Source organism: Podarcis cretensis (genome assembly GCF_951804945.1).
Source record: "Podarcis cretensis genome assembly, chromosome: Z".
Taxonomy (NCBI): Eukaryota; Metazoa; Chordata; class Lepidosauria; order Squamata; family Lacertidae; genus Podarcis; species Podarcis cretensis.
This window is the reverse complement of record NC_137184.1, coordinates 17,695,241-17,719,673: the sequence shown is the minus strand read 5'-3', so window position 1 is coordinate 17,719,673 and position 24,433 is coordinate 17,695,241. Positions and strand designations below refer to the sequence as shown.

The 24,433-nt window shown below is 44.2% G+C and overlaps 1 protein-coding gene across 3 annotated transcripts in view; it reads right to left on the bottom strand.

The window, feature by feature from the left end:
- The window catches only part of COL5A1 (collagen type V alpha 1 chain), a 181,126-nt gene that overhangs the window by 37,720 nt on the left and 118,973 nt on the right, over window positions 1–24,433 (bottom strand). For all 3 annotated transcript variants that reach the window (XM_079961194.1, XM_079961196.1, XM_079961195.1), the window contains exons 27-38: window positions 23,316–23,369; window positions 17,085–17,129; window positions 14,585–14,638; window positions 13,458–13,565; window positions 11,720–11,773; window positions 5,741–5,794; window positions 3,787–3,831; window positions 3,621–3,674; window positions 3,455–3,499; window positions 2,698–2,751; window positions 2,482–2,535; window positions 1,521–1,574 (exon numbers count right to left, since the gene is read on the bottom strand). In XM_079961194.1, the coding sequence (XP_079817320.1) occupies window positions 1,521–1,574; window positions 2,482–2,535; window positions 2,698–2,751; window positions 3,455–3,499; window positions 3,621–3,674; window positions 3,787–3,831; window positions 5,741–5,794; window positions 11,720–11,773; window positions 13,458–13,565; window positions 14,585–14,638; window positions 17,085–17,129; window positions 23,316–23,369 (675 nt within the window). The remainder of the gene's footprint in view (window positions 1–1,520; window positions 1,575–2,481; window positions 2,536–2,697; window positions 2,752–3,454; window positions 3,500–3,620; window positions 3,675–3,786; window positions 3,832–5,740; window positions 5,795–11,719; window positions 11,774–13,457; window positions 13,566–14,584; window positions 14,639–17,084; window positions 17,130–23,315; window positions 23,370–24,433) is intronic.

Below are 24,433 nucleotides of genomic sequence, written 5' to 3'. Positions count from 1 at the left end.
AGTTATGCAATCTGCAACTGAATGAATGAATACATCTATGTACATCTTGGTGGTCCTGACCTTTCTGCTCCCTTAGCCACTCTCAGACCAGTGGAGAGGGAGCAACAGCACTGAAAGGGCATATCCACTTTTCCATTTGTCCCAAGTTTTCTACTGCTTGTTGCAGTGCAGATTAGTATTGCCACAAGTTTTGTCTGGGATTCTGGGTCCTCATCCCACACCTTCCTCCACAACTATTTAATGAGGCACCCATAGAAGCTCACAATATCCTGTCCATCACTGTTCCACTTTTCTTCCTTCTTAACCACCCCTTTCTCTGCCCCCTTGTGCCACAGCATTGCAGTGCATGCCCTGTTTTCCTATTGCTCTTTTTCAGAGGTTCTTGAAGTCCATTTTGTTCCTGTGCACATGTTCACAAGCACACAAATAATAATAATAATAATAATAATAATAATAATAATAATAATTTAAAAAATATTGTCACTTCTCTTGAACCCCCAAGGGGAAGTCCAACAAGAACAAGTTAAAAATAGACTGTAATTTGATTAATATTAAAGGAAGACCACTCACATAGCCCATAATGTAAACATTTAAGGTGTCAGTAGCACAGGGTGCTGACCGCTGCTGCAGCCAAGGAATGGGGGGCTACATGGATGGTTGACATTCCCCTGTTATTCCCCATTTTTGCATTGTGGTCACACATCTGATACTACTGGCACTGGAAAGGGAAGCTGCTTTCGCTCTCACACATGTACACATATATGTGCAATGCCCACATGAGCGCAAAAGGGGAACCCTTTTGTTAAAAAAAATAGTGTAGGGCAGAGAACCAGAAGTGCACATCAAGAGGCTCTTGAGACAACTGGAAATTTTTACACAAGGCATAGGCGGAGACAGAAGTGGGGAGGTGAAAGAGGAACACCTACACAATGTGTCACAAGGGAAAGTGTGTGTTTTTCCATTCAGGAGCCCCCCAAAAAAGAATGGATCAGAAGAAGAACCAATTTCTAATTGGGTTTTAATGGGTATTTTGTTTGTTCTGTAAAAAAACCATTTTTTGTAAAAAAAAAAACGGTTTTCGCATTTCTGCATTGGGCTTAGAAATGATAAGCTTTCAGATCAGTGCTACTGACCTGATGCAAATTATAAGAAAGCATGAGACAAATGGGAGTGTGGGCAGACCCGTAAGTGTCCCAATCCTGCATCTCCTCACAAAGGAAAAGCAAACATCGCAAAACTTCTCATTGACTCCATTAACAATGCCTTGGCAACGATGCTGTTTCCAAAGATTACACTAATTACGTTTTTGCATATCCAAACAATAATTACCAGGCAGTCGACTTTTACACCCCAGAAAGCAGAAACAAACATGGGCTTACAGAATTAACTCTGCCATTAATCCGACAGGGTCTACTAATTGCTAGATAATTGGATAGTTGGCAGCTCTCCCTGTAAGGTTGGGAGAAGGAAATTGGCAAGAGAATGGGGTGGTTTGGGCTGGGTGGGCAGGGGGTGCTTACCTGAGGACCAACAACTCCCGGAGGCCCAGGGGGACCTGTCTTGCCTTGGAAACCCTGTTTGAAAAAAGTAAATAAGAAATTACTGTTTTAAAAGAGCAGTGGATAGCTAAATAAATTGCTAATCTTTTATCATGCAAGATAATGATCCAGCTGGCATTGATTAGCTTATTTTCTCCAAATAAGTTTTCTTATCGTCTTAGAGCCTGCTAAATCAGGCCAGTGGCCCATCTAATTCTGCATCCTATTCACTTAGTGGCCTAAGAGATGCCCTAATGGGAAGCCCACAAGCAGGACCTTAGCAGAAGCGTAAAGCCATAAACTCCTGTTCCCAAGGAGGCAGGAATTCTCAGTTGTCATTTAAAGAAAAATGGTGGCAACCGGCTACAACCCAACCAAAGGAATACTGATGATGGTGCTATGGCCCACATTCCCCCACTCATTTTATTGTCCCCTGAAAACTGCTGAAATGTCCCCTTTTTATTCCTTCTGAATAGGGTTGCCTGTTGTACTTACCACTGATTTTCAAATAATGTCCTGGGGGACCCTTAGATATTTATCAGTGGCTCCTCACAATGAAAAGATCAGCAATGGCAGACAAGGCCCCATAAAGATTTATTAAGTGCTATGGTTGGTGTTTCAATATACCTTGAGTGCCATGGTTAATCTTCCAAGAGATCCTGACCACGGTTAGTCTTCCAAGATACCTTGACTGCCATGGGTGGCCTTCCAAGATATATTGAATCCCATGGTTGGTCTTACAAGATATAATGAATGCCATGGTTGGCCTTCCAAGATATCTTGACTGCCACAGTTGGTCTTCCAACACATATCCCCAGAAGAAAGTTGAACTCTCATTCTGCAGTGGAACATGCCCAAGAATCCTCTACAAAGCATACAAATACACAGAACACAACCATACATCAAGTACCTATCAGAATGGGGAATATCTCTGTGTACTTACAGTTTCACCTCTCTGCCCAGGATGTCCTGGCAACCCATCCTTTCCTGGTGGACCCTAGAGGAGGAAAGAAAATGCTAAGAGGACACAGCCAGCAAGATTTTCTTCATATGAATCCGAGCCAGTGGGTTGTCTTGTAGGAGTTTTTAAAGCTCTGTTTTGGTTTACTGGGTGCATTGGTGGGTCAAGGGCAGACGCTTCTCTCATTGTTGTACTTACTGGAGGGCCTTTGGGTCCAGGAAAGCCAGTAGGTCCTTGGGGCCCTGGAGGACCCTTAGAGACAAAAGAACACAAGAAAGTTAGTGTTGCCACCTTGTGATGCTAAAGCAATTGGCCTCTCACTTGGGGGTGGGCTCTAGAGCAAGGGGTGGGGCAGGTTTGGTAGAACCTCAAGATCCATCAAACCGAGGATCTTCTGTTGTTGTTACTACTACAACTTCCCTTCATAAGAACGTCAGAAAAGCCTGCTGGATCAGGCCCATGTCCCATCTAGTCTAGCATCCTGTCCTAAAGGGAAACCTGCAAGCACAATTCAAGGACAAGAGCCCTCTCCCCTCCTGAGGTTTCCAGAAATGGATGTTTAGAAATGTTACTGTCTCCCTCAATGGAGGCAGAGCATAGCCATTGTGGCTATCAGACACTGATAACCTCCTTCTCCTCTGTAAACTTGTCGAATTCTATTTTAAAGCCATCTAGGTTGGTGGCTATCACTGCCTACTGTGGAAGCAAGTTCCCCAGTTTCACTATGTGCTGTGTGAAGGAGGACTTTCTTTCCTCTGTCCTGAATCTTCCCACATTCAGCTTCACTGAATATCCACAAGTTCCAGTGTCAGGAGAGGTGGGTGGGAAACCTCTCTCTATCCTCTCCCCCATGCTGTGACATCATTTTATGAACTTCTATCAAGTTGCCCCTTACTGCCTAAAAGTCCATGTTTATCTCTCATCTAAGCTCCTGTCTCAGTCTGTTTTTTCTTACCCTTTCGCCTGGAGGACCAGGGGGCCCATCACCGCCAGAGTTGCCCTTTTAATGAAGAAAAAATAAGGACATTAGAATGAGAGCGCTACCAAGGCCAAAAGGACATAAACATCAGTTTGAGCACACAACATAGATCTGGGGATAGGGTGTCTGGATTCCCAAATACCTTGGGTCCTGGTTTTCCGGTGATGCCTCTCTGACCACGTTCTCCTCTGGGACCCTTAAGATAAGGAAGGAAACTTGTTACAGTGTGACCTGTCTGATGATGCAGAAACTGGCCCAAAAGCCAATCCCAGAGAAGCCAAGAAGCAGGAAGGGACAGGGTGGCTTACCGTTGGGCCCCGCTGTCCTCTTGGTCCAGGTTTACCAGGAGTACCCTAGAACCAGAAAAAAGAGGTGACCTTAAATCACTTGGAACACCCTTGGAAGGTGGTGGACTCTTCCTCATCGAAGGTGCTCAAGCAGAGGTTGGATGTCTCAGGCATGGGATGTCCCGAGTGAGGAATTCACTCCTTATCATCAAAACTATACTTGCAACTTAGGAAAAGGCATGTCCATCAGTCGTATGTCTCTCAGCTACTTCCAGGTATGCACCCAATGAGGCAGCTGCCCCTGACCTCAGCTTATGTGTTGGCTCCACCCAAGCTTCGCACAAGCAGACAAAGATTCTGCCTGTGTATAACCTGTTTCTGCTCTTCCTGCTTCAATCCTTTTCTGGTTCCAGGAGACAGTGGAGTAGAAGAGATATGGGCAGGTGGAGGAGGTATGGAAGCTTTTGACTTTACACTTGGCTGACCGATCTCTCCCTCCTCCTGTACCTGTTCTTCACTCTCCAATCCTGCAGCTTCTCCCACCCCTGACTCTCGTCTCCTGGCTGTTATAGGCTCCCCCAGCCAAATTGACACCATCCTCTTCCCTATCTGGATTGCAAATGTTTGCAATCTACTCTGAGCAACCAGAATGTTAATGAACATCATATCAGTTCAGTCAAATGCCACCCAGGACAAAATGCAATGTTACTATCTTGAACTCTGTTGATTTTCAACGGATGAGAGGAGGGTGATCAAGATGATCCAGGGTCTGGAAACCAAGCTTTATGGGGAACGGTTGAGGGAGTTGGGTATGCTTAGCCTAAAAAAGAGGAGATTTAGAGGAGATATGATAGCCATCTTCAAATATCTAAAGGGCTGTCAAATGGAAGATGGATAAAACTTGTTCTCACCTGCTCCATAGGGTAGGACCAAAACTAATGGATTCAAGTTACTAGAAAGGAGTTTCTAACTAAACATCAGGAATAACTTTTTGAAGGTAAGAGCTGTTTGACAGTGGAATGGACTCCCTCAGAAGGTGATGGACTCTCCTTCATTTGGAGGTTTTTAAGAAGAGGTTGGATGGTCATCTGTCATGTCTTAAATAGTTAAGATTCCTGCATTTCAGGAAATTTGACTAGATGACCCTCAGGGTTTCTTCCAACTTTGTAATTCTATGAGCTGGGCTGGGCTTCAGACAGTTGCAGGAGAGTGGTGCTTTCGCTGCTAGTTTTCCTCACTGCATGGCATTTGAATTTGTCCCATGATTCAGCAAGGAGAGGGTGGCATTTCGTAAGACACGACTCAGTGGAATGAAAAGCTGCCAAAAGCCTCCCCTATAGCAGGCTACGGGTGTGGGGTGGGGAAGTGATTTGTGGCTAACAATCAAGGGATGGAAATTGTGCATCAGAAAAATAAGAGCAGCCGGGCTGGGGGGAGGGAGACAGAAAGTACATGGCCCCCCTCCCGTCCTCAAGTTATGTAAACTAAATTTAGATGGCACAATATTAACATGTTGAAAAGCAATTTATACCTCCTGCATTCCGATCAAGCATGCCTGTTAGAAACAATTTGAATTTAAATGAGAGCAAAAGGGAAATATAACGCTGTCCATGCTCTGTCATTGTAACATGGGTGCTGTTGAAGAACATGAGAGCCCCCACCCCCACCCGACTGCCAGTCGGTCTCATAATTATGGAAATGGAGTTTGCTTTGCACTTGGACAAATAAACACAAAGCCTTTTAACCAGCCCCTCAGTGTTATCCTAATCACAAGGGATCCTTGTTGCGTCCCTTACGCTTTGGTTTCCCCATCCTCAGGTGTCATAAACATGCACTGGAGGAAAAATGGGGGCTTTGGAACAGGGCAAAGAGTGATGTGGGTTTCACTAGATGACCCATGGGGTCCCTTCCAGCTCTACAATTCTGCAATAGGAATGAGTCAAGCATTGGCATAAAAAGAAAAAAAGGCTCTTACCCTTCCTCCTTTCTCACCATTTGCTCCTGGAAACCCTGGAAATCCAATGGAGCCCTGAAGGGAGAGAAAAGAGAGAGAAAGAGCATGAAGGAAGTCACTGTGAACATTCTGTAGCTGCCAAAATAACATCACAAGGCATCCTAGTGACCAAAGAATCGCACTTCCAGGAAAAGAGAAGGAAATGAACTTGTTGTGGAGCCCTTAACAAGTCAAAAAGAGTGAAATTCCAAGACCATTCCTTTGTTTTTTTTAAACAATTATATTGACTTACATAGTTCCCTTCCTCCCCATTTTATCCTCGCAACAACCCTGTGAGGTAGATTAGTCTGAGAGGCAGTGACTGGCCCAGGGGGCTTCTTGGCCTCATTGGGATTTGAAGCCTGGTCTACCTGGTCCTAGTCTGACACTCTAGTCACAAACCATACTGGCTCTACCCAGAACTCATCTTCTCACAAAGCAGTTTACAATCACTAAAATGCATCAGATAGTGATCAGTAAAACACTACAACAAAATTATTGAATCCAGGAAACAGGAAATTATGTTCACATGTGGTGGGGCTGTAAATATGTGCAATTTCTTTGGCAAAAGGTGTTTAAGGAGATAACAGAAATCACTGGGTTAAAGTTGACCGAAAGTCCAGAGGTAGCATTATTATTAATTTACAATGGGGTGGAAGGTTCACAGGCTATGAAGGACATGCTCACAAGTTTATTGATAGCTGCACAAATTATTATAGCTAGGAAGTTGAAGGGGAAAGCAGAATATAAAATGGAAGAATGGTATAAAGAGGTGTGGGATATAGCTATTAATGATAAATTAACATGTGCCATTAAATTAACATGTGCCATTAAGGTAAGACTGGGACTATGCAGGAGAAATGATTCTGAGGAGATATGGAGGGTGTTTGTAGGATTTGTACTGTTAAAACGGAAAGGGGTCAAACCATCGCAAGAGATGTTGAAATTTTGGGAGGTTTTATAGTTACAGTGGAATGGTCTCAGTGGTGGGGTGCACATTTTTATTCTTATTTATTTATGATTATTACTTTGTCAAAATAAAACAAAAATGATTAAAAGGAAAAAAAGTTATTGAATCCAATTGCAACAGGACAAACAAGGAAATGTCGGAGTCCTCCCAGAGCAAGGCATGGTGAGGTGAGGTGGCCCAAAAGATTGCCCAATGTAGTTGTCAAAACTATGGGTGATGCTTTTTTCGAATGTCATCTTCACAGAGAAGAACATGATAGGTGACTTTGCCCCGTTATGAGGAAACACACTGAAAGGACACTGGAAGTGCTATGTGGAATATTACTTGACTGATACAAACAATATTATCTAGCTCTGATTCCTGCATTGCAGAGGGCTGGACTAGCTAAGCCTTGGGGTCCCTTCCAACACTATGATTTTATGATTCTGTGAAATATATCCAGGCAAGGAACGAATCTTTCTGGTTAATTATGTCTCAAACATCAAACAAATCTGTCCCCCACCCGTCAAGCACTAAAAATAAATAATAAAAGACCATGCATTATAAAAAAAAAATCAAAGAAAAACAACATTAACATTGCTCCAAACACACAGTGTCTCTAGAGGCTGTGATAAAATATGAGAGGGAGAGGGAGAGGGAGAGGGAGAGGGAGAGGGAGAGGGGGAGAGAGAGAGAGAGAGAGAGAGAGAGAGAGAGAGAGAGAGAGAGAGAGAGAGAGATTTCTAATCAAAGCACAGGGTATTTTTCATTTTCTTAAAAAAGAGAATTTGTGGACACCCACTCAAAATGAAAGTGAGCATGGGGTTGGCACCCCCTCTTATCCTAGAAATGGGGCCACCACTTTTATGCTACAGTGGCAATGCCTTTGTAATCATTATCCTTAATTAATTATCTAACAGTTTGCATGGAGAGTAATATGGGAGCCTGGCTTTGGTGCTCTCCTCCTTAAGACTGCTCAGAGTGGAAGCACAGAGAGGGAGGCAGTCGATGCCGGCATCAAAGGGTTTCCTCAGAGCGCCTACAGCGGCATCACCCGGGATGCTTTGATTCCTTACTCCCCTGGTACCCTGCTGGATCTCTCGTGTGCACTCCTGGCACCTGGAGTAGCATCCCTGCTTAATAATTTAAGGTTGATGAGGCAGCTTGAATGCTACGAGCTCTGAGGCATTTATTATGAGCGTAAATTTTCCTAGAGATTTGCAAAAGGTTTGCAGGCTCTGAAGATCTGTTTATTTAAAATTGCTTTTGTGTTTAAAACTGGGGGGTGGGGGGTGGCGTAGCTAACTGCAAAGCTAAATGGGAGCATAATCTTATGTCTCTGAACACAACAGGGTGAAAATCGCATTGAGGGACAACCATAGGCTTTGGAACAGCAAAAAAAAATTAACACATGGGAACAGTAATGATTCAAGGATTTTGAGGATCTAAACTCAAGTCCACACATTTCGATCTAATGTCTGAGCAAACTCAAGGCTCAATATCTGAGGACTCATACAAGGCCTCAGACACCGATATGTCTAATGGGAACAGTTGCCCGCAAAATGGCAGAAAAGTGGCAGCAGTTATGCAGGCCAATAGAGACTCAGATACCTGCATAGACAGATATGTATCTGAAGACAGGCATCTGAAGGTATCTGAAGAAGTGTGCATGTACATGAAAGCTCATACCAATAACAAAATTAGTTGGTCTCTAAGGTGCTATTGGAAGGATTTTTTGTTTGTTCGTTTTGACTAAGGCAGACCAACATGGCTACCTACCTGTAACTATACATAGACAGAATTTGCCATGCCCTAACGTGTGACTAGACCACAGCACTGGCACCATTTGCACAGAAATTTAAAATCCTTTCTAATTAACCAGCTCTCAAAGTGCAAATGTAGTGCTGAATCTTGCAACCACCAATCAATCTGAAATACAATTAATGCATAAGGCCACGGAGGATGGTGCCCTGAAGCTCGAGGAACAATCAGACAGAAATAGATGTATTTCCCCCAAAAAAACATAGGCCTACCCAGAGAATCAGGAAAGGAGAGATGTGGCTCAATTTTTGGTGGATTGGATAATTACTTTGAATATAAATACCACCATGTCAATAGCAGATGTGGAGAGGGCACACAGAGTCCCTGGAGGCCGAAGCAAAATGGGTGAAGCCTCGCGTAATATTGTCATCTGCTTTAAGCATTATAGACTTTACCATAGTTAAAGCACTCTGTAACATCAGGGGCTTAAAATATGAAGAATCCAGCACTGCCATATTTGAAGAAATGAATCTGGTCTTGGTCACCCTTGCCCAGCAACGAGGTTTTCGCCCTGAAGGAGCCTGGCATTGCCTACCATTGAGGCTTTCCTTTCAATATTAATAGCTCAGCACAGACAGTGTGTGCTGGGTGACAACCAACCAGCTGAAAATATGCTAAAAGATCTTCAACTTTCAACATCAGTTAACATAGCTGATGGTGCCCTCCCACAACTTAGGAAAAGGCAATCTCCCCTGGAATGTCAAGATAAATAAGAAAAACAGGACACCACATGCTTGAGCACAATACTGTCTGTTTTATTCGCCTATCAAGAGTGCAGTTATCCAGTGTCAAAATATTAAAGGTACTTGTATTTGTGTCTATCATCCCGTCATGGGAATGGAAGGCTTGGAGTAAAGCTGATGGCCCCTGCTTGCTCCCATGTTTGCCTGGGCATTTGTGTGGCAGATCTCCACTGCTCATGTGATTCCGCACAAGTGGAGCTTTCTGCTCCCAGGGCAGCTAAAGGTTGCATGTTTGGCAAGGTTGGTTCTGTATCATAACAATTATGATAGTCCAGTGTTTGACAAAAGCCTCCAGGAAGGGCCATTGATACTTTGGCAACTGGTAAAATCTTCCAAAAACATTATACTTTCCTGTACTCATCCCGACAATCCTTCACAATCCTCTCTAGAACTTTATCTCTCTCAAGTGTGCCTTTTGTCGGAGGTGCACAGGGATTATTTGAATCAACCAATATCCCAACAGGAAGTAGAGGAAGCAATAAAAAGATTAACATTGGGCAAATCACCAGGACCAGAAGGCTCCTCAGGGGAATATTATAAGGCAGGCATAGGCAAACTCCAGTCCTCCAGATGTTTTGAGACTACAATTCCCATCATCCCTGACCACTAGTCCTGTTAGCTAGGGATGATGGGAACTGTAGTTCCAAAACATCTGGAGGGCCGGAGTTTGCCTATTATAAGGCATTTGAAATGGAGCTCTCACTCTGGTAAATTAGACTATATAGTTCAATTTTAGATTGAAATGAAATTCCCCAAACATGGTGAACCTCAGAACTTCCCCTTTTGCTGAAACCAGGGACTCTTAAGAAGAAGAAGAAGAGTTTGGATTTGATATCACTACCCGAAGGAGTCTCAAAGCGGCTAACATTCTCCTTTCCCTTCCTCCCCCACAACAAACACTCTGTGAGGTGAGTGGGGCTGAGAGACTTCAGAGAAGTGTGACTAGCCCAAGGTCACCCAGCAGCTGCATGTGGAGGAGCAGAGACGCGAACCTGGTTCCCCAGATTACGAGTCCACCGCTCTTAACCACTACACCACACTGGCTCTCTTATAGACCTATTGCTCTTATTAACGTTGATGCAAAACTTTTCACGGCAGTAATGGCTGAAAAGATTAATAATTTTATTGTACAATATATTTCAACCGGCCAAACTGGCTCTATCCCATACAGGAATATATTAGACTCAGTAAGGAGAATCCTTATTGTTATTCATGAGCTCCACACACAAAACTCCTCTGGAACTTTAATTTCTCTCGATGCCTTCAAAGTCTTTGACAGAATTCAATGGCACTTTAAAAAATATTTATTATCTAAATGACAATTTGGTAAGCAATTCCTGCATATGATCAATCAATTTTACCTACACCATCATTACAGTATGGGTATGACAAATGGGTATGACACCAAACCCATCCACCTCAATAGGGGCACTTGTCAAGGTCGCCACTTCTCTTTGTAGTGGTGATAGAGGAGCTTGCCATTCATTTGCGGCAGATGCAACTATTTAGGGGGTGAAAATTAGAAATATTGAACACAAAATCAGTATGTTCACTGATGACACTGCTTAATTTTCTGACTCTCTTAATGCACTCCAACCACTCAAAACACAATTGAATGCATTTCATGCAGCTGTGGGACTGGAAATAAATTATGCAAAATCTGCCATTCTTCCAATTAACTTACCCACAATGACTTTTGAACAACTAATATCACAATCAGAATTTAGTATTGCTCACGGCACCTTTAAATATATTGGCATTAATTTAACATCAGATCTTAAGCAGCTTAGCTGCAGAAACTATAAAACTCGCTCAAAGATATTTCCCAAGAATTGGTGAAATGGAAGCATTCAAATCTCAGTTGGCTTGGCAAGATAGCTGTGATTAAAGTGTCTATTCTTCTAAAGTTCTCATATTTTTTTTCAGGTTTTGCTCATCTGTATTCTCTCTTCTCTGCTTAAAAATGGCAATGAAAGCTAATTCTATTTGTCTCATTCAGGGAAAAAAATCTAGAATAAATTATGAAATGTCATAATAAGGGACATCTTGGAGCATTTCAGATTAAATCTCAGATCCCCTTGATTAGGGAACAAAATGACATTCCATGGGTGCACATTGAGGCCCCTCCCCCTTCACCATCAGTAGGGGCACTTCCTTTCCTAAAACTATCCCGGACAGAGTGGAGAAAGATCCATACTCCATTTTTAAAGGCTGCTGGAATGGAGGGACTGGGACTCAGTTCTGGCCCCCAAACTCTCACCATTGGCTCCACTGCTAGACCATACATCATTCCGACAGGAGGATAAATACGGACAATTTAAAAAGAAACTTGAGAAGAGAGGCATTTCTCAGATACAAGACCTTCTTCCTAGAGGTATAGCAATCTCTGAAACTTTCTAATGTGAGCATCCCAAAAAGGTAATTCTTCACAAACAAAACAAGGCTTACCTTGGGGCCAAGTCTCCCAGGGTATCCCGGTAACCCAGGAACGCCAAGCTTGCCCTGTAAAAACAAACCAATATTTAAGAAATGAAGAGAACAGGTTTTATTTGGGGAATTCTATATTTAACTTAACTCCAGAATTAACCTTTATGCTTACACAATACCAAAAACGGACTTGTATCTATCATTCGTCTTATTCAGAACAGGGTGGTGCGGTTGTACCCAGTGCAAGCCTTGCTCAGAGTAGATCCACTGAATTTAATGGACATGACTGCCTTAGAGCCATTAATTTCAATGGGTCTGCTCTGAGTAGGACAAATAGACCCATTAAAATTAAAAGACCTGACTAACCTTGGTTTGTTAGTTTCAGTTCATTTGCTTTGACTAAAACTGTGACACAGCTCAAGTATTTTTGGGGTGGGAAGGAATCCCTAGCTTTGGGACATGATTCAAAATGAAGACTAGGCCAGCATTGGATGGGTGAATGATGGGCAGCACTTTCTCTACCCGACTTCATGGTTCCAGGGTAATCCAAGAAATGGTAACAGTAATAACAGAATAGGCTTTGATCCACCCCTGGTCTCCTGAATCCAGAGAGTTCTGCTTGGACAAGACACTGCCAGTGGCACCAGTAAAATGGCCCAGGTAGTATTTGGTATATTGGGTCCTTCCTTAAAGAGGGCATGTATTGTGTTGAGACCTGGAAACCGACACCCTGTGTTGTGGGTGGGTACGATTGGTCAGCCACAACACCCAATTGGTAGGTCCCTCGTAGCTGGGTGCAAACCGGCCAATGGGACGCAGTCCAAATGGTTTGAGGGGCCTATTTGAACCCATGCACGTGACCCAGAGCTTCCTCTTTAGGCGTGTGCATTCGGAACACTCACCCACCTCTCCCTACTTTTAGGGTTTTGCGCTTGACCATGCTATGCCGTCATGTGTCACCTGTTGTTGGGACAGGGGCACGGCAGGAATTTCCCCCACTTGGCTGATTGGCTGTTGACATTTGGGTTTTGCCTGCCGCGTAGCAAATTGTCACAACTTGCAAGGTTGCGGATAGGCTCTGGTTCAGGTGACAGGGATGGGAGAACGCTCTCACCATCTTTATGTGAAGGGTATTCCGTTAAAAGAATCCAGGGACTTGATGGTTTGGTCAACCCCTGAGAGGGAGTTGTACCTGTGCCTGAGCCCAGGGGGACATTTGTTCCCGGCTTTCCGCTTATCCAGGTGTTCACCCTCGGCTGACCTATGCTGGAACGCTGGGTCAGCGCTACCTGCATGGCAGGTAGCTAGTCAAACCAGAGCCTATGCAACCAATCACTTCTGTAATCAATAAAGTTGTGGCCTAAATTCTGCCAAAAACCAAAACCAAAATTTGAGTCAAGTGTGAATTTATTTAGGGGGGGAGGTTTCTGGGTCTGAACATGCAAATCTCTTAACTAGCAGGAAGTCTGATTGGAACAGACAGAGATGCTGTAGAATAAATCCTAAATTCTGACAGTTCAAAACCCTATCACAGAGCTTTCCTATGCGTGTCATAGGAATGCCATGTGAACGCTCCCCACACTCCTCCTGGAGCTGGAAGGGGGTTAGTTTAACCTCTGGCTTGCTAGTAAAACTGGACTACAGTGTCGCGAAATGATGCATGTCTAAAAAGTGTGCCACCAACATGAAAAGTCTGGAAAGCTCTGCTCTATCATAACTCATCACATGTTCCCCAATACCATTCACATAGTGCTCTTACTTTTTCTCCAGCAGGGCCCAGAGGACCAGGGTCGCCGTTGGGGCCTCCGCGACCCTTTGGCCCTTCAGGGCCATCTTCGCCTCGTGGACCTGGGGGTCCGATTTCCCCCTGTCAAGAATCAGAAAAGAGATGAATTTCTTGATCCTTTACAAAGCCCATCTCACACTCACCATTAAGCTGCAGGTTAATTTTTAAGGGTGATGTTAAACAGAATTGCAAAACAACAACATCCCAACTTCTTTCCAGAGCAGAATTCAAGGCAGCTTACAGATAAAAATACAAAACACATATAAAATACAAAAAGCGTAAAAAGCAAATATCAAAATTAAGCAGTAATTAAACTTTAACACAATTAAAACAATATAAAAATATCTATTAAAATGCATATAATAAAAGACTGCACAGCCCTATTAAGAGCCTGTTCCTTTAAAAACAGTCACTTCCCAAAGGCCTGTTGGAATAAAATGGTCTTCACTGGTGGCAGAAGGACAGCCAGTCTGGCTTTTCTAGAGAAGGAATTCCAAAGTTTGAGAGCTGCCACTGGGAAGGCCATCTCCCACATCCCTACCAAGTGTGCCTTGGCAATAAACTACCAAGGTGTCAGTTTTCAGCCCTGCCCAGACCTGGAAACTGAGGTCTCCAAAGAGGAGCTGGAGGAGAAGGAGCAAATAGATGAGGATCCTTCCCCCAGCAGAGCCTACACTGCTAGCAAGCCAAAAGAGCCAATGAATCCATATATCCCTGCCCCATGACTGGAGATCCCATCTTCAACTGCCTGCAGTTCCTGGACTGCCCTGCTATAAGTTAACATAAGTTATGTAAAAGTCACAGCAACAAAATATACTTCCTATTCTCCAACTTTCAGGCCTTGTCTGAAGAAGGGAGTGTCAGATTCTGTCACTGTCTAGAGAAAAACTGTCCCTTCCCAGAGGATCTGTATACCTTCAGATGAATTTCAGAAGCAGGCAGGAAGTGAAAGCTTGTGTCTCTGAAACACTCTGGAATGCCTCGTTCTTGCAGGCAGAAGGGGTTATTCTAGGGTAGCAGCTCTGGGATCTAATCCCAGTGGCAACCTCAGTATCATGACCAGCTTTGAAGACCATGTTTACAAAAAAACAACAACTCACCCTGTCTCCTTTGATGCCCATGTCGCCCTTGAAACCTGGGAAGCCATCTTCACCCTGGATGAGGACAAATCATTATCATCATTATGATTAATTACCCGTTCTTCACCCCAAGGTCCCATAACAGGTGACAACTTTAAAATACAATATTAAGAACAATTTAAAATGACTTACAAAAGTAAGGTGGACCCTAAAAATATACACCTCAAGTGCCAAAAAACAGGGAAAAGAGGTGCATCTTCAGCATCTTCCAGAAGCTGTGCAATGAAGGTGCCAGGCACACCTCTGTGGGGAGGGACTTCCATAGCTTAGAGACCACCACAGAAAAGGCTCCTCCCTTGGGCCACCCCAGCAACTGAGAGTGGAGGAACTACCAAGAGGCACCCCCTCTGCTGATCTCGGCACCTGAGAGGGTCTGTAGGAAAGGAGGATGCCTTTCAGATATTTGGGGCTTTAAATATCAGTGTGAGCACCTTTCATTGGACCTGGAAATGAACTGGCACATAGTTATGGGTTGGAGACAATGGAGGAGTGTGCCAATGCAGCTGTTTCAAAACAGGGGTTGTGAGAGATCTAAATGGAATCCCCGCCAGGAATCTGGCCACTGCATTTTGGATCAACTGAAGTTTGCAAGTCATATTTGAGGGTTCTCCACAGTTAAAGGATAGAGGGAAGGATTGAAATGGCACTTTGCACTTCTATTCAAGGAATCCTCCATTGTAGTGATGGACATCATAACCCTCCCCCTACATCTCAGATTTATCTATGCCCTCCACAGCCAAAGGAGCTCAGACACTATGGCTAGCCCCAAGGTCACCCAGTAAGTTTCATCACTGAGTAGGTATTTGAACCCTGTTCTCCAAGGTCCTAGCTCAACGCTGTAACCACTGCACCACACAGGATCTCACATTAAAGACTACAATTCCCATCATTCCTTACCACTGGGGTTAATGGGAGGTGCTGCAGTTTTGGGGAGACGTATCATATTACCTACTTCTGATCTTCAATCTTCCCTCCACCTCAACAGCCCATGTTGCTTTTAGGAAACAGCTTGTCTACTAGGGATGCCTGCCCTGTAGCACAGATTTCCTTTCTGAAGGACCCCCCAATAAGCTACTGAGGAACCCCAATGTTCTTTTTATTAAACCCACTTCTCAGGAGAAGTGATTCTCTGCCCCCCATCTCCTCAAAGAGGCTTTTATCTCCCACACAGAGGTAAGGCAGGTAATATTTCGGTCCAGCGGGAAGAAAGGAAGGCCTCGTTTCCACAGCAACCAGGTCCTGCCTGGGGCAAAGGAGGACCAGCTAGTACTGTGATGATAAAAAAAAAAACAAAACAGCAACAACATAGCAGTGTGCTCCTCCTCACTCTCCCACCTCCCAGAAATAAGCTTCTGTAGTGTAAGGCTATGTTTTCTCAGAGGGAAACCTTTGGCCTGAACAATATATTCGATCAATTTCTGTGTAGGAACCTTGTCGAAGGCTCCCTACCATTGCCTACCCCCCCAAGTAAAAAACCCAGGGGTGCCCTCTGCCTGTTCAAGCTCTTGAAGGCAGGACTGTCAGTTCAACTGATATAAATGCCAGGAACTTGCCAGCACTCCAGCAACAAATTATTTTCATCGAGGCCATCTCGCGCCAGTCTTTTCAGAGAGAGCTCGAGGACAGCACTAATATTTCTTCCAGGTTTTAACCGCAGACTTCCAATCAATAGTGTATCAAGTCCTAAAGCAAGCCTGTAAGGTGCTAAAATGTGGATGTGGTAATGAAAAAACAACATGGGGGGGGGGTTTGAGGAGGCTGCTGGTAGCTGGGCTTCCTGCTTATAATTGTCAGATTTCCCTGTGATGGAATATGGGCATGAACAAAGGGAAAAGTGAGGGGGATTTAAAGCTTGGACCAGGCTGGAATATTACACAGCCTTTGCTCATCCTTTGGGAGAACATAACCGTGTACCTGAAAATATACAGAAAGCCTCCTTGTCAAAAAAGCCTTTAAACACAGCATTTTAATAGATGCTGCTGCTGCTGCCTCTGGCTGTTAAGTCCTTTGCACATGCCAAATTCCCAGGGAATCTCCTAAGCTCGTTCTGCAAACGGCATCACTCAGAAACATCTATAGCTGTAATTGGGACTGTCGCATAGTTGTGTGTGTGTGTGTGTGTGTGTGTGTGTGTGTGTGGTTTCCACTCTGCAAAGAGAAAATATGAAAGGAAACCTCTGTGCGTTAAGACCTCCAGGTTCCATAGCAAGGAAATTCTGCATCGAGGGTTATCATGCAAATTAATCACAGAAGTCTGCATTTAGGGATACAGGCATTGCAGAAGTTCCCCCTCCTCCACAATTTGGGTTTGTTTGTTTTTTTGTTACCAAGGAATAGGAAAGACTGTCAATCAGGGATGGGGAAGCTTTTTTTTGGCACGAGGGCCACATTCTGCTATGGCTAGCCTTCTGGGGTCCATGTCCTAGAGAGAGGGTCATTTAACTAATGGTCATTTACTCACCTTCTCCCCCTTGGTTCCTTTCAAGCCACGGATGCCGTCAGCTCCCTTTGTGGGGGTGGGGAGGGGGAGAGAAACAACATAAAAATAAATTAGTAAAGTCTGGCACAGAGAGAAAGGAGGTGGGGCAAGAAACATGACTTGTTCATTAGTGATGGTTTAAAACTCCTAGTGAACACAGGAAGCTGCCTTATATGGTGTCAAAACATTGTCCTTTCTTGCTCAGGATGGTTTACACTCCCAGAGGTTTCAGACAATGGAAATTCCCAATTGCACCTGGCGATGTCAAAGATTGAACCACGGAACTGCTCCCATTCCCCTAAAATATATATATTAAGATTCTAGTTCTCAAGGTTTAATTATTTGTTGCATTTCTACCCCACATTTTCTTCCCAAGAAGCTCAAGCTGGAATACAAGGTTCTCACTGTCTTCATTTATTCTCCAACAGTGGCGTAGCGTGGGGGGTGCAGGGGGGGCCGGGCGCACCGGGCGCAACACCTGGAGGGGGGGCGCTCACCGCCTCCGGAGTCACCAAAGAGCCTCGGGCGCAGGCTGTAGCAGAGCCCCATGGCAGCAGCCCAGGCAGCAGCAAGAAGAAGCTGGCAGCGGCAGCAGGTTAGGGGTTAGGGGCGCAAATTACTTGCCTTGCCCCGGGTTAGGGGGCGCAAATTACTTGCCTTGCCCCGGGTTAGGGGGCGCAAATTACTTGCCTTGCCCCGGGTGCTGACAACCCACGCTACGCCGCTGATCTCCAAGACAACCCTGTGAGGTGGCTTAGACTGAGAGGCAGTGACTGGCCCAAGGGCACTTAGTGAGCTGCATGGCTAAGTGGGGATTTGATCCCTGGTCTCCTAGGCTCTCTAACCACTAAACCACTACTGGCTCTGAACAGCTGAATTTAACAGGAAGATACCTTCTTCTGAGTAAAGCCACATGCCCTTCTAGCTCAGTACTATTCACACTAACTGGCAGTAGCTCTCCAGGGTTTCCCAGCCCAATCTGCAGATGCCAGGGATTGAAGCTGGAACCTACATGCAAGGTAGCTGCTCTGTTGCTTAGCTGTGGGTGCTTCTGATGAACATAGGAAGCTGCCTTCTACCGAGTCAGTCCATTGGTCCATCTAGTGTAGTGTTGTTTACACAGACTGGCTCTCTAGGTTTACAGACAAGAGGGCATTCCCAGCCCTAGGTGATTGAAACTGAGACATTCTGCATGCAAAGCATATGCTCTGCCACTGAGCTATGGTCCTCTGCCATGAAGAGGAAGGAGTATTTGACATGAATTTGACATTCTCTTCACATAGCATCAGGCTACAGGGTAATCTGCTCTAATTGTATATTTTATCTTTATGAACGCTGTTTTTATTGTGTTATGCAAGCTGGTCTTTGACCGTAATAAATTATCTACACATCTACAGGTAGCTGAAAGAGATAGTCAATTTCATGGAAAACGACAGCAAAATCAATGGGTCTACTCTGAGTAGGATACAACTAAAAGTATCCAAGATAATACAACAAAACAAAACATATTGGGCAATATTTCAACTGCTGAAAACATACATCAAGAGAAGCAAATATTCACACGCAGAGAGAGGAAGGGATTGGTCTTTTGGGGAAAAAGATGCCCTAAAAGTCAATTGAAGAAACGGGTTGTGTATTTTCCCAATCTGTACTCAAGAAAGATTTTTAAAAGGCAGGGCATTAACTGAAGGAAGGGTGCAGAATGATTCTACTTGAACCCACAGGATCTCCAGTGAATCATTAAGAATATGCATTATTTGTTTAACCTGAAATGTATTAGAATATAATTTAAGATTAGGCACTCCTGTTCTTACTTTGTGTCTAGAGCAAAATAAAGTTTGGAGGGTCATGCTACTTCACTTACCAACTTGCTTAGGAAGCTCAGGTGATTTTTAATATGTTTTAGTATATTAATACTAAACAATAAAATCAAAAATACTAAAAAATAAAATCAAGAAAAATTCACAACCCCACTTTAAAACATACAAAAGTATGGTTGTGATTCCCCCCCCCAACTTGGTTTTCTTGTCTTATCTTTTTCTAATCTGCTTTGTGGGTATTTTTAACAACCAAATGGTGTATAATTCATATGACATAAATAAATAATAAATAATAATTGACCAGATGCAAAATATGAGAAAAATGTGACCTAAAAACAAGGCAAATGCAAACTGAATAACAAAACAAATTAACAGCAGTTAGGAACTAAGCAAGTGGCAGGTTGTTTGTTTTTTGAAATAATTTTTTATTAAAGATTTCCATGAACTACAAAGAACAGTCCACACAATAGAAGACTGGGAACCTCAGGATTTAAAACTAGAAGATCGGGAGACATGAGATTTAAAATGAGAAGACTGGGAATCATGGGATTTATAATGAGTAAATTGGGAACCAGAAGATTGCATTCCCTCCCATGGGCATAGCCAGGATTTGGGGGGGGGGGGGGAGAAGGACACCTACTTTTCATCATCCTCTGTCCGGCTGTCTGGCAGATTCAGAATGAATTGTCTCAACAACAGTTGTTTTAAATTACTTTCTTTTGACCCTAAGTGCTCAGAAAAATCTGTCAAATACCTTTATACAATTTCTATTCTTAGTTAAGTATACGTATTTTTATTTATTTGATTGGGGGGGGCAGATCTCCCCCCCCACCCCCTCTCCTGCTGCCTCCTCTCTCCTCCCTCCAGTTTCTCCTGCTGCCCTCAGCCAGCTTTTCTTCCAAGATTTGAAGCCAGAATCTGAGGCTGCTCCCATAGCTAAGAGGAAACTTCCTTTGCCATCTCCATTGTACATACAGATTCTTTTAAACACTTTTCTCTTTCTGAATTATTTAACCCCTTTATTTAATATAATAATAAGAAAAAGGGGGTTCAAGCTGTGATCTGTATTAGGTAGGTGAGTTTCTTCCACTCATAATTTACACCTCTCTCTCTAAGGCATATCAAAGAGACTTGCATTAAGGAGAAGTTGGGGGAGACTGTTGGCCAAGCCCCCTCTTGTGGCACAAATGTGTCATGCCTGCCATTAGAATCAAACACTACAAAGGTAAGAGAATCCTTGTTTATTTGGCTGCCAATTGCAACTAAGGTCCATACCAAATCAGGCCAGTGGCATATCTAGCTTTGCATTGTTATCACTGACTGGCAGCAGTGGCTATCCAAGATTTCAAGCAAGGGACATTCCGAACCCTACCTAGCAATGCACTTGGGGATTGAATACAGGACCTTCTGCAATATAAAGCAGGTATTCTACCACTGGGCTATGGACCTTTTCCTAAACATAAAGTATTCTGGTCCTCATGGTTCTGAATTAAATGAGAAGCTGGAGGCCATCTTATATCTATCAAGTCAAATCCTCTGTTCCATCTATCTCAGTGTTGTCTACACAGACAGGCAGAGCTATGATCTATCTAATTCAGTGTTGTCTACACTACAGTGTCTCTCTCTCTCTCTCTCTCTCTCTGTGTGTGTGTGTGCGTGTAGCCAGGTTTTTTGCCCCACCTGAAATCTCCAGAGGGCCGCCATTGAGGCTCTCAGCCTGTGTGTGTGTGTGTGTGTGTGCAAATGTGCAAAAGTGGGTCTTTGAGCCACGTGAAAGATTTACCCCTGCTGATAGGCATCAGCTCTCCATGGTTTCAGGCAGGAGGTATTTCCCAGGCTTACCTGAAGATGCCATTGGAGATTGAACCTGGGACCTGCAAGCAAAACAGTTGCTCTGCCATTGAACCATGGCCGAAAAGCCTTTGATACAACCCCGTTGGCTGAATTGGCAGCCAATTCCTATCACTACTCCAACTAATGCCTACTTGATGTTTTTTGTGCCCTTTGGGTAGAGGCCCAAGAAAGAGGGGCGGGGAGGGAGGGAGAAGGAGAGAGAGTGCTTTGGAATCTCATCCACAGGCAGGCTCAGTGTACATTTTAACATGTATTTCAACAATCTTGCCAGCTTCTCTAGGGATTGGCTTGAGGGGTGGGAGTGGGGAGCTTGCTTGGCATAGAATGTAGTCAATATTAATAGATTTGAAAGCCTACAAAATTCTTAGCTGGCTGTTGCGGCGCCAAGAAAGGTGAGGAAGGCAAAGGCTACAAGAAGGGGCTCTGTCTAGGGAGCATCATCAAGCCAATAGCAGACAGGAAGGAGGCATCTGCTGTTCCTTGGGAGAGTCCAGTGGGAGGAAAAAGGATCAGTCGGTCAGAAATTATTCTTCCTGGATTCCAAAGTTTCGAATCCTAGGTCTTATTTCTTTAAGTGGATGAGATGCATTAGTAATAGGAGCTCTCTAAGGTCCTGTTGCATCCATATGTGTTTTAATAATAATAATAATAATAATAATAATAATAATAATAATAATATCAAAATGCAGTGCAGGGCACTGTCCACCGTAAGAACCTAAGAAGATCCCTGAAGATGGATCAGGCCAATGGCCCATCTAGTCCAGCATCCTCTTCTTACAGTGGCCAAGCAGAAATCTGTAGGAAGTCCTCAAGCAGCACCTGAGCATAAGAGCCCTCTCCTCTCCTGCGGCCACCCCATGCAAGAGCTGCTATTTCTCAACTTCTCTCATGGAGGAGAAGGCTAGCAATGGCTAGTAGCCACAATGGCTATGCTTCACCTCCATGGTCGAAGGCGGCAAACGCTTCTGAGTACCAGTTGTGGAAACCAAAGGAGTGGAGAATGTTCTGGTGCTTGGATGCTTGAGGGCTTTCCTTTAGGGTATCTTATGTTGTTAAATAAAATAACTTAGGTGCATTAATGTGCAAAACTTAGTTGGGTAGTTGTAGTAATAGTACTCCACCTATGTGACTGGGTTGTCCCAGCCGCTCTGGGTGGTTACAACCCTTGGTTGTCCCTGACCACTGGGCCATGCTACCTTCTGAGGCTGATGAGAGTTGGAATTCAGCAACACTGGGAGGGCCAAAGGTTCTCTTTCCAGCTGCTTTTGAACATACCTGCTGCTGACCAGATGCACCCCATCATATGCTGGATCAGGCCAGTGGCCCATTTAGTCCAGCCTTCTGGTCTCACCATGACCAGTTGCACCAATGGTAAACCTGTAAGCAGGACCTGAGTGCAAGAGCCCTCTCCAGTTGTGTCCCCCATTGTCTGGTACTCAGAAGGTGACTGCGCCTGAGCATGGAGGTTCTACTATCACAGTAGTTGTCTAAGGAGAGTCCTGCTGGATCAGGCCAAAGGCCCATCTAGTCCAGCATCCTGTCCTCTCAGTAGCCCACCTGATGCCCCAAAGGAAAACAACCAGCAGGATCCGAACACAAGAGTGCTCTTGCCTCCTTTGGTTTCCAGAAGCTGGTTTGCAACACCATTGCAACGCACTTTCTTGCTTTTACCCAAGACATTTTCTCTTATTGAGACTTTGGGTTTTTGTTTTGCTTTTTTGCACGATCAGCTCTCGTCAAGGAGCTTGCCTCATCCCTCAGGTGGCAGGAAAGAAATTTCTGATCAAACGGAAAGGAAGATCAAATTATGCGTTGTGCCGGTTCAGAGGAAGGGTGCCCTTCCCCCCACTCAGAAGGCAGCTTCTTTCGTAAGCAATTGGCGGTCTGCTCTTTTCACCAAGAGAAAAATAAACCAAATGAATTAAAAAATAGGGGCCAGGCCAGGGGGCGGGGGCGGCATTAGGGTTGCCTTTGCTGAGGATACAACATTTTGTGAAAACATTCCTATTTGCTGGGCAAGCAAAAGACCAACCACTGTGCTAAGAGGGTTGCTGTTTTTAAAAGAAAATAACTGGAAAAAATACAGAAAATATTAATCTAATTTAATTTTCAAGGTCTTGTGTTGTTGTTGTTGTTGTTTAGGTAGGTGGTTATAGGCAGAGGTCTTTCCCAGCCATACCTGGAGACACATTTTTCACCACAGAATGGTGGACTAAGATGGGCCATGGGTCGAATTCAACAAAGCTCTCCTTAGGTGTGAACTAGGTCTCTATGACAAGACCTGCAATGCATCACAAAGGCATCTTCAAGCGCTCCTGTTTAACTCCAGTTTCTCAGCACCAATTCTCATGTTATGTGACCAGATGGTAGTGATGATGCGTGGGGCGGGAACACCCATTTTTTTCACCCGGGTCGCAAAAGATTTCTTTCAGTGCTCATTCAACCTTCTGTGCTTCGGTCACAAGGGGAATGTTTTGCTTTCCAGGGGCACCTCTGTATTCAGCAGAACCAAAAGGTTTGTTTCCCTCCACTTTCTTACCTTTACACCACGAGGGCCAGGATATCCAATTGGGCCCTGGGGGCCAGCTGGACCCTACGATTAAAACAAAAAGAGATTTTTCTGGTTTTATTCAGCAGTAGTAATTCTCATTCTCTCACCCCACCCAGAGAAAACATCCTTTCAGCTTTCCAGAATCCCAAACAAAGGAGAGTTCCTGCCCTACCTAGAAATACTATTGGGGATTGAACCTGGAACAGTTTGCATATAAAACAGGGGCTCTACTGCTGATCTGTGTCCCTTCCCATAGAAATAAAGCAAGATTCTAGTCCTCATAGTTTTGAATTTTCTGAAGGGCTAATTTAAATAGCAACACAAGAAGCTGCCTTATTCCCATTCAGTATCGCCTACACTGGCAGTGCCTTTCTACGGTTTTGTTTCTCTGCCATGTCTTGCCATGCTAATGAGGACTAAAACGGGGACCTTCTGCATGCAAGGCAGGAGCTCTACCCACTCAGCCAGGGCCCTTTGAAATCTATCTCTGTGAATTTTGTTCACAGCACAGCTCTCTATGATTCACTTTTCAAACTGACTTCCAGCTGTGTTGTGTGGGTGGGTGTTGGTGTGGGTGTTGGTGTTTTAAAAGCACAGTTCATAAATTAATGATTTCTCAACAACAGAAGTCCCCGCTGACCCCTTTAAAAGTATTCTGGGCGTTCTTTTTTTAAACAAGAAAATGTTCTGGTGGCGCTATGCATTTGTCTTCTGCATTGTTCTTAAGGAATTATTTTAGGCCGATTTGCTGCACCAACAGAGGCTTCCCACAGTAACACTCTCTTCCTCTTTGGGCAGGTGTGTGTGTGTGTGGATGTGTGTGTGTGTTTGCATGACTGAGTGAGTGAAAGTTTGTGTGTGTGGCAGATAAAACGTGTGTGAGAGAAAGAGAGAGAGAGAGGGTGTGTGAGGGAAAGTGTGTATGAGTGTGTGAGAAAATGGGGGGGGGGGGAGAGGGAAAGAGAAACAGACAGACAAAGAGTGTGTGTCAGTGTATTTCTCCAGCTTCGCCTCCTCACCCCTCATGCCCCTGTCCTCGTTGCTTCCCCTCCCTCCATTCAATGTAAAAATATGTATTTTTACACATTATTTGACATGGTTTCTAC